The following is a 19,983-nucleotide window of genomic DNA, read 5'->3' as shown; positions in this document are numbered from 1 at the left end:
CCAAAATAGGCAGAATGATTTACTTTTAAAGCAGGAGGCCTTGCCACGATTCAAACCCAGGAATTTCTTTTCTTTCTTTTTTTTTTGCTGTGAGGATCCATTCTGGCATCCACCAAGGAAATGTCAACATTTGTTGACTTTCTTCGACAGTATTGCAGATATCACTGGTGTGGCGAGCACTGCTGCCTCACAGCAACAAGGTCCTGGGTTTGAATCCACCATCTGGCCGGGACCTTTCTGTCTGGAGTTTGCATGTTCTCTTCGGGTACTCTGGCTTCCTCCCACAGTCCAATGACATGCAGTTAGTGGGGTTAGGTTAACTGGTGATTCTAAATTGCCCAGGGGTGTGAATGTGAGTGCGAATGGTTGTCAGTCCCTCTGTGTTAGTGCTGTGACAGACTGGAAACCTGTCCAGGGTGTATCCCGCTTCTTGCCCTATGGCAGCAGAGATAAATGACCCTGAATTGGATAAGCAAATGAGGATGGATGGATGGATGGATGGATAGATGGATGGATGGATGGATGGATGGATGGATGGATGAAATAAACTGACTATCAAATCTAAAGTGAACACCTGACTGTCACCTCACTAAAGTAATTGCTGTTTCGCATCAAAATGATTATGATTCTGTTTACCCAGAGGTTTTCATCCAAACACAGTCGGAATTTAAATAAATGCAATTTTCTTGCATGTTGATGATCAGCATCAATATTTAAACATCAAGTGACACTTCAAATCAAATGCCCACTGGGAGCAGTGCTACAAATCATTTCAGAGAGGAATACAAAACACAATCCTAATCTTCTTATTCAAAAAAATAGAAAGGGGAGGGGGGGGTGTATGTAAATGAAAACTTAGGAATTGCAAACACTCAAATTCCAAAGAGCCAGATTAGGCTCGCTGTGTGATCTGAAGAAGTGGCAGATAAAGAAACAGAGCCAGAGTGGTTGCTCCTGCAAAACAATCCATGTGCAGTTGCAAACAGACTGAACAGCAGTTGACAGGAAATAAACCCAGCCCAAAAGAAGCTGCTCACTCTTCACTGTATGCTAATGTGTGTCCAGTGACTTGATTGTTCTGTTAAGCGGCTGAGTCTGCTGCTGCACCGACCACAGAGATCAATAACACAACAGCGATCTGCCAGTACTGAGAAACGCTCAAGAGCCTAGTTCTGGCAACAGTTAAGTGGAAATACAGACAGCTTCCTTTTTTGTGATTGGTGTATTCTGTCATTAAATATAACGTTCAGGACACGAGTCGACACGTTTGTCTAATGATCAAATGATCAGCTATTCGTTTGCTGCTCGGTCTGTTTGTGCGTGCTTCCTCACAGAGCAGTGTTATATAGATTTATATAAACCTGTAGCATATGCAGAGCTCAGCTCAAAGGCAACTGAATACTAACTAATTAACTAACTAACTTATGAGCTTGTTCATATGAAACCATTAATATTGGTTTTTGAAGGGTTTTTTTTTTTTTTTTACATGTAAATCCACAGTGTGTTGTATTTGTTGCAGTGCTGTCTGCCCTTTCAGGCTAGTTGTGATGAAGCTCCTCATCCGGAGTATGAAAGGTCACTGTATCTGTGAGAGACAATGAGATTCTACCTGCTGCAAATTATACATGCTGCAGGAATATGAATGCACAAACCAAGGGCATCTAATCGACCATCACCGTTTTAATCAGTTCATTTCCTTTAGGATGAGGACCTAAAAGTCAAAGGTACAAATGAGTGTACTTAATCAGTACTGTGGAGCACACTACACTTCACAAGTGGATGGAGTTTAAAAGTTGCAAAGAGCTTTTTTGCGAAATTCAAATAAAGTACATAAAGTGTACTACAAGTTATTTTTAACCAGTGCTTTCAGTCCAGGCAACATTCACATGCATCACTCACTCAATGAGGGCGTGTTCTTAAACAACATGATATTAAAGGAGCAGCAAATAAACAGACTCTTTAGGTGTTCTATAAAGGCTGTCGGCACCGATTGCATTGCTTTATAACCCACATAACAAACCCAGAGCATAAAGTCCCAAACCATCAGAATACTGGAACTATCTATACAATGATATGAAAGTATAACACTGATAGGATGGCACTGCAGTGGTAAATCCAGGCCTGTCTCGTGTCTGGTGACTGACACGGCAGCAACGTTGATTACAGGGATCAGCTGTCACGTTAAAGCAAATAAGTGGCCTGCTGAGCGGCCTGCCTGCACTCAAACGTATTATTACCATGCAAGGTGACTGGTCTGATGCTTTCGCCTGCTAGGTGACGCATTGTGTGTGTCACTATTCCGAAAAAACTAACATTGGAGAAAAAAGGGGGAACAAATCTTGTGGACTAAGTGGAAGCAGACACAGCATCACAAGTAATAAAATGACTCACTGTTGAGTAAATTTTAAGCATGATTGGAAAGAAACCACAACTGAGATTCAGTGAAAGTAAGATCGAATAAAAGTAAATACTAAGAAAAAGCAGTGATGCAAAGATGGATATGCACGGGTGGGATGTGTGCTTGTGTAGTGATATTTCTCTTCTTTACTTTCTTTCATATGTTTAAGAAAGTGTAAATACATATGCACTGCAGTACTATATAGACAGTAATTTTATGTTTAAAGTTGTTTTAAGAGAGCACAATGCTAAAAGCAAAAACAGAAGGTTACGGGTGGAGGGAGCGGGGAGTTTTTGAATGTTTTCTGCTCGACCACTTCCAATTTGCATAAGAATGTTTGATAAAAATGCAAGGATCAATCAAATGTAATGACTGTTGTGAAATTTTGGGATTTTGTTTCATATTTCAAATACTTTTCAATATGTATTGTTTTGAAAAACGGTCCGTTGACCCACATTCAAGCCCCACTTTTCATATATCAAAATCTGAGGCAATATTTGAACATGAATATTTCAAAAACTGTTAAAGATAAAAGCCTTTTTTCTTCTACTGGTCTTTCATGCTATCAAAATGAATCAGATTCTAAAATATGGGACAGATATATTAAAAAATGTCAGATATGGTTAAAATATGAAAAGTCCACATCTGGAAACTCCAGAGTTTTGTTCTGTCTGGATTAGACTATGTGCTGATTTTTGTTTTTTTCATTTTTGCTCAATCCAGCATGAAAGTTGATGAAAGTATCACTCTCTTTATTTTTGTCAGTAATTATTCGTGTTCTATTTTTGCATTATTGTGAAATGTAACAACACACAATCTGATGTATTTTATTAGCATGTGCTCAAGTATGGGACTTTTTTTTTTCATTTGAACTGAACACTCAGACATTTTTAATGTATCTGTTCCAAATTAAATATCCTGAATCATGTTAATGATTCAGGAAAGAGCAGTGAAAAGTCTTATGTCTTTTTTCTTCAATAGTTTTTGAGATATTTATGTTCAAACATCGCCTCAAATTTCAATGTGCAAAAAAACGGTGCAAAAGTGGGTTGATGGACCATTTTCAAAAAAATATATCTTGAAAAGTATTTTATATATGAAGCCTTTGGACAATAATATTGTCTAAATTAAGTGGTGGAGGTGCTGTTGTGGCCAGAAATTGCAGTGCTCCAACATTTTCTGCTCATGTCAAATTACATGTTTATGCTAGCATTGAAGGCAACTTCAATGCTAGCCTGAAACATTACCACTGTTGCTGACATAGCTGGTCATCTTCCCCCCCATGGAAAAAACAAATGTCCAGGGTCATTTGTGTATTAAGTATTGTATTTGAAATCTTGCCCTGTCTACATAAATCTAATTCACTTCAATGAAAATACAGACTAAGGCTAATCATTAATCATCAGCAGGCAGACTGTGCTAGTTTACACCTGCAGACACAAAAACTCGATTCTGCACTCTCTGAATGTCTTATTGATGGGCAGGCAGAGTGCAGATAGCTGTGTGGAGTGATCTGGGATGAATGATCTGTTTCTGAATGCGACACCATGTGGACACAGTGTGTCCGGAGAGGCAATGAAACAGCCATTTGAACTTGTTCACCAGTTTAATGGTTTTGGACCCAGTGGTTCCAGATTCTTCCAGGTCTATTACTGAGACGGAAATACACTCACAACCAGTTTACACTCACCAGTTGCACCAGCAAGTATGTCTTTGATGTAAAAGCACAGGGAGAACAACCACACAGGAAAGTCCCCAGCTGACCAGGACTTTCAGTGTCACTGTGCCAATTTTCCACCCTAAGCTCACTGCTTGCTCTGTTTACACGTGGGATATCTGCATTATTGAAGAGCACTTATTGCTTTTGCAACAGGTCGAATAATACAACGCAAACGATAACCATGTGTGTCTGATTTTAGGTCCAAACATAACACTTACGGGCTATAAAGACCATGTGGCAATCACTAACACTCAGTGGTAGTGAGTTTTCCCAGTGGGGGAGCAGATGGTTTATTGATCATTGTTGGGTCTACTTTCCACGAGATGCTGCTTTAGAGGAGTTTCTTTCAACACTTTCTCCGATTTCCAGCCAGTAACAATATCCGACAGCACAAATAAATTTAGGTAAATCTGCAGCACTTCCACTAGGGGAAAGTCATAATCGCTACTAAACCCAAAGGCAGACTTTAGGTTGATAAAAACAGATGTTCTGCAAAATGTTTTGCATAATTGAGCATTTAGAAAGATGGATGTTATGTGGCTCAATATTTGGAGCAGTAAATCTCTGCAGGTAAGTGATATTATGAGACAGGAGTGATACTATATCCTCTTAGCATGGAAAACAGAACATCTGAAGCGTCTCCTAAACAAGGTTTATCCAGAAATTTGAGTCCAGGCAACAGTCCAACGGTTTCCTTTCTTCAATCAGTTTTTTTAAATATATTTTTTCCCTGCTTGACACGAGTAAGCTGTTGCCATGGCAGTTCAGATGAAGGAGGAATAACTGTTTCACCACAGCAGTTTGTGAATTATTAAAACCTAGAGGACATGAATGAGCAGGCTGAGAAATAGAAAAGAAATGAGACAGATTGAGGACTTGTCGCTTTCAGTGCGTTTTGCTGGAGACTGTTTATTGGATCTTTTCATGTCTCTCAAGGCCCACGACTGTGTAGATGAGACAGACGCAACCACAAATTTACAAGTAGTTCCAAGACTCCAGCGTGTCCTCAGAGTTTTTAAAGGAATATTCAAGAACGTTCATGAATAGTTGAAGAGATCCATTCATGAATAGTGCAACAGAGCAAACAAGGAGAATAAGGGAGAAAATGGTGGCAGTGCGCCATGAACTTCAACATCAAACTGTCTCAATAGAAGTTAAATACAGATCCATCACTTTAATAAAAAAAAATAAGAATTAACAATTTCTTTATATTAAAGTACAATCATTTTTTAAAGCATTCTTACAAAGCCAAAAGAATCAGCTCAATTTATTTGTGAAAAAGAGATGCAAAAGCACGGTGTGCATCCAAAACCGTTATATTACATTACATAACCACATCTGCAGTCAAACACAGGACTTCCCTCCAAACAACTATCCAAAAGCAAATGCATACAGTTATTGCTGGAAGTGAAACAGAGTACTGACTATAAATACCATGAGTGATCTCAGTTAATGTTTAGTTTTTATTTATTTTTTTACAAATATTAATGATATGACAGAAATGTTCCACAAGAGTAAAACAGAGACACTGACAGATATCACACAGCCACTCTGATGGAGGCAATAAATTAGAAAAAAAAAAATGTATGCATCTCCAAAAAACTAACAAAAACAAAAAAAACAAAAGAAAAGAATATTTGTGTTTGCATGCATTGCATACACAAGGACAGTTTGCCAAACAGTACCAGCCATGGTGCTTTGTGCACACAGAATAAAAAGTAAATACCATATTCACACCACAGACTTTAGATTTCTCTTCATCCCCAGCTCCGTCGTGTGAAAACAGTCAAAACAGCCTATAAATTCTAGCTTTTTTTTTTTTTTGGGGGGGGGGGGGGGGGTGCATGAGCTTGGGAATACAAAAGAAAATCTAATTATTTGCATAGTGTTAAATATATGGAGCATTTACCAAAGAGGTCACCAAAACAAACCTCATCACCAAGTGGTGGAGTGGCTGAGTGGTGGACTGTGACATAGAAGATAGAAATCCTGCATTGATTTCCTATAAAGCACCAGGCTGCAGTTACATCTCCTGACCACCGGGGTTCTCTAGCAGTGGGAGTCAGCATAGCCTTCGGCTTCAGGAGGCCTCTTTTTAAAGTCTTTTAAGTAATACTCTTCGTCTGAGTCCTGGAAAAGAAAAGGAAGAAATACTTATGGACAGGTACACACAAAGACACAGAACAGCTACACAGGAAAAAATTAATCAATAATTTACAAATCCCAAAGTCCTGTTGTCAGACACCGAGGTCGTGTAAAATGAATCATGTGAAATGTATCTCGCAGACATGTCTCAGTAAGTTATTTATGGCTTTGTAGAAATTCTGTACTCTTACCATCACATATAGGTCACGGCATTTGGCCCTATCTTCTTTGTGTGTGTATCCTGGGATGCCATATTCATCCCTGATGAATGCAGAACGGACAGCAAAGATAGTTAAGAACGACATAATCACATGTTTGCAAAGTAAAAACCTGCCTGTGCTGTTTAGATACAGTACGTACAAATCACCTTTCAAGCCCACAATAAAACACGTACTTTTCAACTGAGGCTCTCCATTTGTTGTTTCCACTTATGTCCATGTTTGCCACATTCAGTCTATAATTGGGCAGCAATTTAGGATATATTATCAGCTGTTAAACTATTTGAAGACCCAGTTTAGCTTTTTCCTCTTCATCTGAAAGAACAATGCCATCTGCCATAAATCTAATAGTGGACTATTACCTTCCCGCTGGCTCACTCGCTAGGTCACCATTGTGGCAGTCATCGATACGTCACTGATGTCTCGTTAGAGAGTTTCTCATGCCACAGTCGCATTGACTCCAGCTGTAGTATTTATTTTGCTGTGGAGATCCGCTGCAAACTAGGGCCACTCTGGTTTCAACGTTTCCTTCTAAGCTACAGGAGAATTGTTTCATGTTTTGTAGTGTGAGCTCAGAGCAGAGCAAGGACTACCATCATGGACGTTCATCAGAGGGAGGGAGGGAGGGAGAGGCAAACTGATTTTAAAACCCTGTTATTCAGCTCCACAAAGTAGCTGTCCATTAAAATCTTTGCACAGGAGCACCTTACACACTATATTATTTTAAAGTATATTTCCAGACAGACAGCAGTGTGTGCACATTTCTGATGCATACATTTGTATAAATATGTTTATATACTAGTACAAATGAAATATGAAACTGTGGGAAACACTGGATTTACACCACAAACAGACGTTAGCACTCAGACAATTATTCCTCAATAAATACAAAATAAATGTTTGAAATTATAATTCCCTATTAAAATGAATCCCATTTAATTATGTCAGTTAAGCATTAAGATGACGCAAGCGCTCAGTTAGCTTGGCAAAGCATAAAGACCAAAAACAAGGAAGACAGGCTAGTTCACCCAAAGGTAACAACATCAGATTTTCAGCAAATACAAAGATCACTGATAGATATATTCTAATTAAAATATTTTGGCCTTTTTACAAGTTTTCTATTCAGTGTTAAATAGCCAATTTTTGTTATTCTCTTGTTTTTTACTGTAAAGGTGTATTTGAGTGTAGTTAACAGTATAAAAACAGGAAAAAGTCAAAAGACAAAGATGAAACAGTTTTTCAAAAAGATAATGGTAACAGTGGCAAGCTGCTTATATATAAGTATATAATGTTCGTAGAGCACCTAAGATTAATGTGAACCACAGCTGCAAGCCAGTACTTGTTTTAAAAGCTTCTTCCTGTGTGAACCAGTGAAAAACAAGCCAGTACTGGCTGAAACCCTATGTGACTTCTAATCACATGACATACCAGCGAGAAGTCAGTTAAAGAGTGATTGATAGCCACTCTTCAGAAGCAAACACCCATTTTAAAAACTTAGATTCCTGTTTAACGTTTATTAAATCCATTTGAAAAAGCATGTCTATAACCACCAATCCTATTTATCACCTGCTGTGACCATCATTATCCCCTGGAGAGCCTCACCAGTGATTGGCAGAATGCATCTACTCACCCCTCTGTGACCTCTATGGGTGATCTGTGGGCCTTTGATTGGTTACGCTCTTTCTTGGGACACATCATCCGTCCAATAAGAATGAGGGTTATGACAGCAGAGGGAAGGAGGATGAAAAAAAGGAGGACTGCAACATCTGAGAAGCGAATGCTGGGCACTGAGGAGGAGGAGAAGAGTGTTTGGTCATCAGGGGCACAGTTACATGATGTTTATGATCACACATCTACAGGACTTCATACAAATCTGCACTTGGCAGTCACCACATATACACACACACACTGTCACACAGACTGTAAACTGTATACATAGTATATACAGCAGCTCTATGAGTGCCACTATACAGTTGATGATAGCACGGAAAACGTGAAACAGTTTGTAATATTCTTGCAGAGAAGCGATGAAAAAACACATGGCTCACGTCTTTACAGTAAATATGCAGCTGAATCCAGCAGCTGATTAGAACAGCTTGCCTGTCTTTACCCATAGGTAACAAATCCACCAACCAGCATATCGCCAAAGCTCCCTGACAAAAAGTTCATTGCTAAGCTGTACAGAAAGAGAAAAAAACAACAATGGGCCATTACAGTGGGGCTACATGCCAGACTCTTCCCTGGCAGAGAATAGCAACTTCCTGGTTGGGTGGAAGCCGTTCCCGGAAAAATACAGTCAACATTTCACATGTTCATTTTACGTACCAGAGTTACAAACTGCACAGACAAGAGTGGGTTCAATCTTCCCTTCTAGGTTTTTATAAGCAATTCAAAATGTGATGAGCTACACTCCAGTCATTCTCTAATCATCTACCGTACACTCATAGCTGACGCAGGTTAATACATGTGAGACCAAATGCTTAAATCATGACAGGCTTACACAAACACAACATGGATGTTTGGATTAGTCTGCCATCCATTAAACTGTGAGGCTGGCATTGGAATGCACACACTGTACAACTGATAATGAGAGGCACCAAAACCAGACACCTGAGTTGAAGTCAGGACAAACACAGAAAGAGTCTGAATGCAAGACAAGGATTTGACTTGTTAGGTTAGCATCTTACCCCTTGGTGTGACAGTAAGTACAGTGTGTGAAGTCGTGGACCCGTGGACATCAGGTGGGTTTCTGACTGTGCATGTAAAGGTCCCATTGTCATTCAGTGTGGCATTGATTAAAGAGATGGAAGCATCTCCACGTGCCGGGGTGCCTTGCCACCGGATTCGACCGCCGAACTGACCCTCTGTTGGCGGGTACGCCCGTGAGGAGAAGTGGAGAAACTGAAAGGAGAAAAAGACATCTTACATCTTTATATGAAAGACAGAGGAGTGGTTAAATAGCCTGAGCAAGCTGAAAATGATATTTGAGTGTGCAGGAAGGCTGTGCAGTGAAATGTGGCTATGCATTGTGCATATTTCAACCTGCTGTGTCACACTAGGAGACTAACGCCTAAAACTGTGTAAATTAATGATCATTTTCCTGTTCAGCGAGCACATAATACTACTCATCATTTGCAAATCTAACTTGTCTGGAGAAACAGATGGCGGTTGGACATCCTTTCCTTGGGCAACATTGTTGACAGAGGGAAGAGGGCTCCTTGTTCCGTCTGAGAAATACGAATAAAATCCAGCAACTCCCAAAGGACATTCACGCTAGTGCACAATTCTGCAGGAGCCTTAAAAAAATGAATCTACGTCTGTGTTTAACATTTACCACATCAGTCTGTTTTCAACAACAAACTCCATCCCTTTTATCACTCCCACATCAAGCTGACCCAGACCTCTCTACAACATGACATCCGGAGAATGAGTGTGCTGTGCATGTGGGTGGAAAAGAGGGGGATAAAAATGTGTAAACACGACAGAACATGTTTTGCACAGAGTAAACTAAGAGTGCAGAATGTGTGCTTTATTAAGTTTATGACACAACAATACGCACAGACATGGAGGAAAAGAAAATGAAAGTAAACAAATAAAATACAAACAAGAAAAGGGTAAAGAATACAGTCTGAAAGTATGTATTTGTATTGTCATGGTTTTCTGCTCCTGTTTGAATAATGTGAATAAAACTCCACCAACATGAAACACAGGATTTAATAAGAATCTCCTTTATTAAGATAAAAACATAATTATCTATTTCCACAGCAATACCAGATTTGACCTAAACACTGTTGTTATTTATAATCGCACCAGTTTCCACCTTTTTTTACTCTCAGTATTACTGCGTGCACGCCTCCTCAAACACAGATGATATTAAACAAGATCACAACAACTTACAATGTTACAGTAAGTTTTAAAAAGCAAAATCTTAACTAGTGTTGATCTGAACATCAAAAAAGTGAAAGAGTTGTTGACAGAGCTGCCGTCAACCCACTAAGAAACTGTTTGCAGTTATGTCACAACCCACTGAAAACACGTGCAAAGTTGTTGGTGTCGCATGCGCAAAATACCTACAAATTGTTGAGTGTGTGCTCTGTTAGCTGACAGTCACCCATAGTTTGCACATGAAATGCCGACAAACACAAACTACTCACCAAATGGTAGTGAAACTGAAAAGTGTGGTGCAAACAGGAAACGCAGACCTTTGAAATCTGTTTGTTGTAGCAGTAAAGCAAATGTTCTCCATTTCGGTTTGCACTGCACTTTTCACTGCCTGGAGAGAAAAAGCCAGGTGTTTGGAGAGAGGTTAGCATCTTTCATGCAAACTACAGATGGCTCCAACAACCTGCTAATAAACAAAGTTTTTAGTGCTCTTTGCGACTGATTTCACGTGGCTGATGCCTGAGCTGTCCTCGCAACTCATACTACGCTTCTGACATATGGCAATTTAGACACAGAACATTTTCCGAACAATTTCCAATATAAATACAGATGAATCCATGCCCAGAGACCGCTAAACATACATGTAATTTCCTACAACTTAACCAGACAAGTATTTGAGCTAATACACATAATGACAAGTAGTACGCTCAAGTAGAACTGATAGCAGAGATAATCTAAGCCACTAATGCAGTGATTCTTTGTGCTCAGGAAATCTGATAAACATGAACCATTCACAAAGTGCTACAAACCCTAAATATAATCCCTCCTTTTCCTGAAAAGTACATGAAAATAAAACTGAACAAACACAATAAAGTTTTATATTATTTATAATGTATTCAAACTGGCTTCACAAACTCAGAACAATATTTACTTTGAAAAAAATCAAGATTAGGTAAAAACGTTTGCCTTGTTTGAAGTTTATACATTTACTGCCTGAAATGTGCAAATCTCTGTGAACACTGTCAACAAGGATAACTGCATATGATGTTCACAATAAACTGAGGCAGGAAAAAAGCAAAACCACAGAATCACCTGGATAATTACTAGGATTGATAAGGTTTTATGCTTTTACAGCCTCGTGCTGTAGAGGCGGGCAAAGATAAAGATGGTCATATCAGTGTTGCTCACTCTTGGTTGATCATTTAAAAGTTGGCAGAGCTCAGCCTACATGAGAAAAGCTTGAAATCAGTTACTACTACTAGACTCTGCTCAGGCTGAAAACAAACATTAGACCCAAAGGTACTTTTGAATTCATGAGAGATGCTGCAGCATGACTAAGGATGGAAGACTGTTTTCAACTGAGACCACCTACATTTAAACAAATGCTTCCCCTGACTTGAGAAGCTTAGCAGCAACTTTTAGATCATAATAATAGATTTTAATGTAACATTATTCAGCAAAACCCAATAGCCAAATCCTTCAATTACCATCAGCTTCCACTGATATTTGATTGAACATTCAACCTCTCTTCGCCAATCTACAAAATTAATTCTCATCAGGACTGGAGGTAATTATGTAAGCCACTGAAGCACTGCAGCAATTCAGATTGACACTAAAGCTTTGGCAGCAAAATTATATTTTCTGATAGAGGTTTTCACATGCTTATTCATGGCCTCTCCCAGCATGATATACGAGCAGGGACACACAGGCCAATAAAGCAGCCAAAACTGCAAATGAAATTGGATGGGAAGTAAATGAAGGCTTAGAAGCAAGTCTGGAAGTTTCTAATTGTTATTTGTATGTACTGGTCGCATCAGGAACCTGCCTCTTTTTATTTAGGTTGAGTTAGTTCTGATGAACTGCAGGAAAAGTGGGCTCCCCAACGCTAATATAACATGCATCTCTCCCTCCACACAACTACATCTTAATGAGAGTGAACCAGCAGAACTCCATATCTGCAGAGCCACAAAGCATTAGCCTCTACTTTACTTCAAGTGCTCCTATAGGAAATGGTTGCATAGAGGGTTGCAGCTACCACACTATGGATTCTCACAGTCCAAATGCAATTACACAGAACCACAGTGGATGGCTATCTTAAAGTACAAATGGAAATGCTTAAATGATGTGGTGTGTTTCCAGTGGATTGGTCAGTGAAACTCAAGCCACACTTAGAGGACTGAATGCAGTTATGGGTTAGGATGGATACATTTCAACGCACTTCGAACAAGACCACAATTCCATCGCATGAGGAGGGGTCTATTAAGGTAGCTCACTTTCTGGGGTTTTACCGAGGAAGCCACAAAAGATGGACTGGAACATGAATGGGTAAAACGTGGACTTTTCTTTTTCTCTTCACACCGAGGCTCATAAATCAGATGAATTTGGCATAAACAAAATTGTAATTAAACTGAATTTACTTGAGGGTGTTGCCGCTATCACAGCAGGTGTACAGGTACGTTCAGAAATCAAGCGAAGTCGAGCTGGCCATGAATGCAAATAAAGCAATCACATATTCAAACAAGCTGTGTTTGCACAAAGTGGCAATGCGTGTCACAAGCCTGTCTTATGAACAATTTCTGTGTGAGGCCCTGCAAGTTCAAAAATATTTTATGTCTGTTAAACTGTTTTTTGGGGGTGTTTTTCAGATTTTCAGCTGAAGAAATGTGTACAAATGATGTGTTTTGCAACAGAGGGCCTAAAGATCAAATTTAAAATGGGCTCTTTGCCAAGATGTCTGTTACGTGTAGACATAGCACTGGTTCATCCCATGAGTTAGGTGCCTTTTCAATGCTTGAATGATTCCTAGGTCAGTGTTATGTTGCTTATGAAGGACTGTACTGAGAATAAGTGAAAAAACAACCAGTGAGAAAAGAAAATCTCTGAAAGACTTTATGACAAGAAACTCTGGCCCCTTGAAAGCAAGAAAGAAGACATGAAGTGCAGGTCAGGAGGACCTTAGATATATAAATACTGTCTGGAGTCTATATTTTATCTTCCAACTATAACTTCAGCCTACAGTGATTGTGAAGCAACGTATCTGACATGTTTCACAAGGATTTTCTTGTTTTGTCTTGTTTTGCCCCACCTTAATAATCCATAGCTCCTTCCCTGCCAGGCTGAGTCATGTTTAGTTCAGCTACACTTTTTATTTCAGTTCAATGAAATCTAATTACAAAGACTTCACAAAATGCATTACATTTCTACAGTCAGTGTCAGAGATTTTGTCTTAATCTCTGGCTCTCTTCCACAGCATGAGCCTGGTTCTGCCAGAGGTTTCTTCCTGATAAAAGGGAGTTTTTCCTTCCCATTGTCGCCAAAGTGCATATGATTGTTGGGTTTCTCTCTGTATGTATTATTGTAGGGTCTACCTTACAATATGAAGCGCCTTGAGGTGACTGCTGTTTTGGCGCTGTATGAATTAAATTGAATTGAAAAAAAGTCTTACCAGCACTCCATATTTAAAAAAAAAAAAAAATGTATAGACAGACAGCCACCAATAAATGAATCTATGAACCGTTGACATAGAAAAATCGGCTACTGAGAACAGTAATTATCCTGCGAAGGAAACAAAAAATAAAAAAATCAACAACCCCATAATCCTGTTTATCTGTTACCAAATTATAGTCGTGGTCTTCTAATTTTCATGTGTGATAATAAGTCATCATTAGTTAGTTCAGTAAATAATGTCATTACTGGAAGCACAGCTTTGATCTCTCTATGATCTTTTACAGAGTAATACTTTCAACTGACATCTACATTCAGCCGGTGCACTACAGTGTTTATTTGTTCTCTTGTCCAATTATCTTTTAATGTGTAAAACTCCCAAAATGAGTCAATTACAGGTGTTTTAGAAAAAATGCATGTTTCTGAAAGAGCTGACTGAACATTACAGACTTTAACATTTCACGGCAGTTATGGCTGCAAATAAAGCACACACATTATTTTGCAACACTGGCTGCAACACAGCCTTGAAGTTAATTTGGATAAAAGTATACTCACCATCATTGGTGGACCTCCGCTCTGCGGCCGGTAAGACCAGTCAACTGTCATCCTACTAGTTGGCCTACTTGTGGAAGTAAATGAACAGGACAATGTGACAGTATCTCCTTTAGATGCATGGACCTCTGGTGGTGTAGTCACTGTGATGGAGGAGACTGGGGAAGGAGCTGGAGGTGAAATATTATAGTAGAAAAAAAAGAAGAAGAGAGATCCGCTGGTCAGAGATGAAAGCCAGCCAGAAAAAAAAAAAAAGAAAAAAAATGGCACTATCATGTACAGATTTATGTATATTTGTGTGTAAAGCAGGAAGGAGAACACAATGTGAGTGACGTTTTACCCACTGCAAAATAGAGTGTGCAAATATGCTCACACCAAGGTAACAACGTCCTCCGGATAGACACAGAACGCACTGACGCTAATGCAAGTTACTCATCCGACTCTCTTGCTGAATTGGACAGACCTTGTTTTACATTTGTATCTCTCAGAGGCCTTCAGCTCTGTCTCGCTCTAGATGGCTTTTCATTGTCATTTCTTCAGTGATAATACCAAGGGACTCAACATCAGCACTGTCCACAACAAACCGCTCAACTACACCTATAAACAAAACAAAACAAACAAACAAACAAACGGCTTCTCTTGCTAGTGCTTGCACACACACCATGAAGACTGGATTCAAAACACAGTGGACAGACTGTGCAGCAAGGTTTGAAATTTCACCCTGTTCAATATCTTTGTTTAACATGTTGATTGCTACTTAGCAGTAAAAATAAAGTGCAAAGTTTGGCGCGATGTGACACTACATAAAAAAAATAAATAAAAAAAAATCAGTTCCATTTACCCTAATAGGACCTTAGGGATCTGTGGCAAATTTCACAGCAATCTAGCCGACAGCTTTGCCAAAATGATTTGTTCTGAACCACAGACACCAAGCTTCTCGTGGCCAATCCATCCAGACATGGTTATTTCAATAAATGCATAAAACTGCTGCTGATAGCAATACAGAAAATGTAGAGGATCGCCAACATGACCAGGAATGATCCTTGAGAGACTCTGTGCATCTGGAGCCATTTTTTTGTTTTGTTGTTTTATGCAGTAACTGTAAAGGTATTTTCAGTCTCAAGATGAAATGTCAGCATTGCTGTGGTGCATGCCACAGTCACCTCCTCTGGGGCTCATGAGAATTCTGGCTATGTGATAGATTTCTGACTGAAGCTATAACTGGTAGACTGATAAAACAGCCTGACCAACTTTGACTCGAGCTAAAGTGAATAAAAGCATCATCGTGGTGCAACATTGTCCCCTTCAAGACAAAGTATTTATGTGAAACCGGCTGCATTTTCCCTTCAGCTATCTCTGACATTAACACACTGCTTTTGGAGGGCAAAAATGAAAGAGCCCTTCATTTCCAGAAAAAGCCTCAACATGTATTTTCTTTAAGAATTTACCAAAAGCAAAACAGAGCGATCCCCTGATATAACCAATCTTATTAGAACAACACCACTGCTTTCACCAAGCATCCCAAGGGACATGATAAGGCCAAAGTTTATATTAAACACATGAGCAGAAGAGATCTCATCCAATCAGCCCGATTCATCGACAAAGACCTTGGGGTGACTTGAACAAAGCAATCTCTTCAAAACAGTGGAAATCAAAAAGCCAAACCACTCTTGAACTTGAAGATAATAAATGCTGATAATATCGTAATCAGTGCTGGGACAGGAACACCGGCAGCTCATCGTTGGGCATGTTGACACTCGTTTTTGGACATTTACTTGAGTAGAAGAGCGAGGATGAGAACACACTGTGTAAGCATGTTTTTATGTAACCCTGCAAGGAAAAACTCCCCATATTAGTACAACCTTGATTCCACAAAATTTGGATGCTCTGTAAAACGTAAACTCAAATAAACATATTTTTTGACAATATAACACACAAAACGTGTTTTGAAACTGAGGCATTTTACTCTTTCATAAAATACATAAGCTCATTTTGAATTTGATGGTAGCAACACGTCTCAAAGAAGTCAGGATGGGGAAAACAAACACCTGGAAATGTAAGAGGCACTAAAAAGAAACAGCTGGGGAACTTTTTCAACCAATTAGGTTTATTGCAATTAGGTCAGCAGCATGATTGAGTATTAAAAACCAGCTTAGAGAGGCTGATTTCTTTCCACATTTTTTTTCTTTAGCTTATGCTGGTGGGCTGAATTTCACTAGTCTGCAATAAACGGCATCTTTAAATTGTGAAACAATTTCAAAAACAATGTTCCTCAAGGTAAAATTGTGAAGAATATGTTAGCATCTACAGTACATTCACTATAAGATTCCAAGAATTTGGAGAAATCTCTGTGCTCGAGGGGCAAACTCACACAAATTCAGGTTAAAGCTATCATGCAAAGAAGAGGCATCAACACAATACAGAAAGGCAAATCCACTTAAAACAGAGACAGAACATAAATAATCTGACCACAGAATAGCATTAAATTTTAAATTATTTTTGGAAATGACACCACATCCTTTGGACTAAAGAGGAAACAGGAACAATCTGGCTTGATATCACTGCTCACTTATAGGTCCTGCATCTTTGAGAGTACAGTGGTGCATTAGTGCCTATGGAATTGGCACCACCATTGCTGAAAGGTATATACAGGTTATAGAGCTGCACATGCCCCCATGCAGACAACGTCTTTTGCAGGGAAGGCCTTCCATATTTTAGCAAGACCATGCAAAACTACATACTGCAGATATTACAGCAGCATGGCTTCATAATAGAAGAGTCCAGGTGCACAGTGAAGTCCCCGGTCTCAATTTTTGGGACACATTGCTGCCGTCAAATTCAAAATGAGCTAATGTTTTTCTTAAAATAATACATTTCCTCAGTTTAAACATTTCATATGATCTCTAAATTCTATTAACAATTAAATTTGGGTTTATGAAATATTTGAATCATTGCATTGTTTTTAGCTACATTTCACACAGCATCCTAGCATTTTCACAGAACTGCGTTTGTGGACGTGCTGATGTTACACCAACCTCTCCGTGTTTTATGTTGTCCACGACAGTCATGACTATTTTCACAATTTATTTTTCTTATTTTTTGAAAGTCTGCCCACAGTTCAGCGCCATCTTTGGCAAAATGCCGTGGTCTTGTGTTACTGAATACCAACTGTCTGATTTTTTTTTTTTCATAAGGTCTTATTATTATGCTTATTATTAAGAGCCGAGCGTGTGTGCCTGCCCCCACGGCAGCTACATTAGCAAGCCTCTGTGGATTATTAGGCTTATTACCACAAGAGGGAATCATTAATTAGTTGACAGTGACTTAACACTTGTCTGAGTACAGTTTACTACAACTTCGTGGTGTTTACTGGATTACATTTAGTATATTTTGTATTCACTGGTTTGTATTATATATTCACTGGCAGTGTTTATATCTAAAACGAAAAGCTATAAACGAAAAAAACTACAAATAAATATGGCGTGCTAGGTCTATGGAAGTGTTGAGTAGGCTTTAGACCCAGAAGGCCTCCATTGCCTTGGGCATTTATGTGATAGCCTTAAAAACGAAACGTGTAATGTACAACTAACAGTGGTGAGCTAACGACACTGAAAACTCAAACGTCAACTAAATTTTAAACAGCCTGTGTTTAACGAGTTATTGCGGAAATGGGACATAAGTGCCAGCCTACCAGCCCAAACTTTGAAAGACGCGACAGGGGTTGTGTGAGTATGGAGGCTCCAGTTTAAAAACAAGACAGCCGAGCCCGGGCTCGGTCTACTCACCCAAACAGCAGAGCCAATACAACAGCAAAACCACGTTCAGGGCGCTGGTTCTTCGGAGCGGTCGACGCATTTTGAAGTTGGGGGGAAAACGGGCTCCAATGCGTGAAGTTTAAAAAAAAAAAAAAAGGTCCAAAGTTGCGTCAAAGCTTCAGTAAAATTCCGCCCATAGTCAATTTTTCATGACTCAGTCTCCGATAGCGTCGCCTAGGCGGACCGCCCTACCACTACCTGCCAAACAGGTGTATCAGGAAGTGGCGCTCAGACAGTAAAATTAATTTTAAGCATAGGCGCTGAATACAAGTAGACGCAATTTATGATAGCTATGCAGCTATGACCCTCGCCTGATTCGTTCGTGTGTTTTTTATTACTCGCATGAGAAACTCCATGAAAATGCCACGATGGGACGCAAAACACTCGCGTAGTAACCCTGTTTTTCAGAATAAAGCAGCGATAACAAACATATGAGACCACCCGATGTCAGGTTTATGCCACAGCTGCCCTAAATTAACAGTATTTGTAATTACCAAAATATTTTTTTGTTTGTGTAATGTTTAATTTGGCAGTATGAACAAGCTCTTTAATCAACATATTGTTTGGAGTGCTAAAATGTAATTATTGTTTTTTTATCCACGAATTCTCAGATTTACTATTTAACAAAAAAAAGGAATAACGCATATTATTTTATTTATTAAAATGCCCAATTGGAGTTATTTAATTAATAAAGCAAATAAATATGTTTTAGTGGTTGAGGATTATGCTTAATTCACTTATGATTCATCAGAAAAGGGCAGTGTGCCAACTCTTGTGTGTTGATGCAAGTATATGTGAACTTGTGTTGTGTATTTAAGATGGTTAATTTCTAAATAATAATAATAATAATACAACAAAACTGTTTTATTACGCCTGTTTTGAGGTTTTTAAAATAGACATTGGCCAAAAAGTGCCGAAATGAAACCACATTAAACTGCAATAAACTCCCACCCACCCACTCTCCTCTGTGTGTGGAGGCCTTATCTCCCAAGCCAACCCTACCCAGCGATGCTCTACTGGGACCTCTCCTGGTATTTCTAAGCATATTACACCACTATCGCTGTCCCCAATCTCATGTTTTTACCACTATAATTATATCCACTGGGAGAACGGGTTTGTTTTTCTAGCCTCAGTGTAGTTTCAGTGGGATATTATGTTTTATCCCCCAATTACATGTTTGCACACATCGTTTGATGTTTGTGTCTTTATTTGGTCTGAATTCTCAGCTCCATTCTTATATTCAACTGCTCTGCCAGGGACCTTTTTCCCCTCTAATCTGACAGCAGCTATGGTTGCTGTAATGGGCCTCCATAACTTCATTTTACGACACATCAGCGTAAGAGCAGCATCCTCTATTACAGTGGCTCCAGCTCTCTGAAATAGTACATGTAATATATCAGCAGGCTAATATAATTGTTTGTAATGTGCAGTTCAGGATCTTGGGGGAGGGATTGCACCATGGCATTAACTTCCTCTGCAAGTAATCCCTTCTTTCTTAATCTTAATCTCTAGGAATCTTTCTTAATGTGTTTCATGAAATGGTAAGAGATCAAATAGATTTGTTCTTATTCCATGTAAACTTGTGAGATGTGAGTGTGGCGGAGGTGAATTCTGCCTAAAGACATCACCCTGGGATGGATGTACACAGTATTTGTTTTTATTTTTTCTCTTTTTTTGGACAATATTTGTATCTACCAAAGGAGGGCTCTGCAGGGAAAAACCGACTGAGAACCACTTTGGTTGGTCAATTGCAGAATCTAAATTGATTGCAAAGTTTTTGTCCCCTCTCTCAGAGATGAGAGGCACAGG

At 39.1% G+C, this 19,983-nt stretch overlaps 1 protein-coding gene across 1 annotated transcript; it reads right to left on the bottom strand.

The window, feature by feature from the left end:
- Positions 1 to 5,277: 5,277 nt before the first annotated feature.
- mpzl3 (myelin protein zero-like 3) lies at positions 5,278 to 18,585 on the bottom strand. Its single transcript, XM_086260907.1, has 6 exons — positions 18,145 to 18,585; positions 14,363 to 14,529; positions 9,169 to 9,382; positions 8,112 to 8,268; positions 6,455 to 6,524; positions 5,278 to 6,248 (listed from the first exon to the last, which is right to left on the bottom strand). Exons 1-6 carry the CDS (start codon positions 18,212 to 18,214, stop codon positions 6,168 to 6,170), a joined length of 759 nt encoding a protein of 252 aa, XP_086117033.1. The 5' UTR covers positions 18,215 to 18,585; the 3' UTR covers positions 5,278 to 6,167.
- Positions 18,586 to 19,983: the final 1,398 nt, after the last annotated feature.

The sequence above is a fragment of the Aulonocara sp. 'chitande type north' Nkhata Bay genome, linkage group LG14 (genome assembly GCF_057382095.1).
Source record: "Aulonocara sp. 'chitande type north' Nkhata Bay isolate Kocher_YH1m ecotype deep benthic linkage group LG14, A_spYH_male_GT1.1, whole genome shotgun sequence".
Classification (NCBI taxonomy): domain Eukaryota; kingdom Metazoa; phylum Chordata; class Actinopteri; order Cichliformes; family Cichlidae; genus Aulonocara; species Aulonocara sp. 'chitande type north' Nkhata Bay.
Note: the sequence above shows the minus strand (reverse complement) of the source record. Positions and strands in the feature narration are given on the sequence as shown.

Coding starts and splice junctions, on each gene's coding strand:
- mpzl3 (XM_086260907.1), bottom strand. CDS start 18,214: ATGCGTCGACCGCTCCGAAGAACCAGCGCCCTGAACGTGGTTTTGCTG. Junction 14,530..18,144: donor GTATTGGCTCTGCTGTTTGG/GTGAGTAGACCG, acceptor TTTCACCTCCAG/CTCCTTCCCCAGTCTCCTCC. Junction 6,525..8,111: donor CCCATAGAGGTCACAGAGGG/GTGAGTAGATGC, acceptor TGCATTCATCAG/GGATGAATATGGCATCCCAG.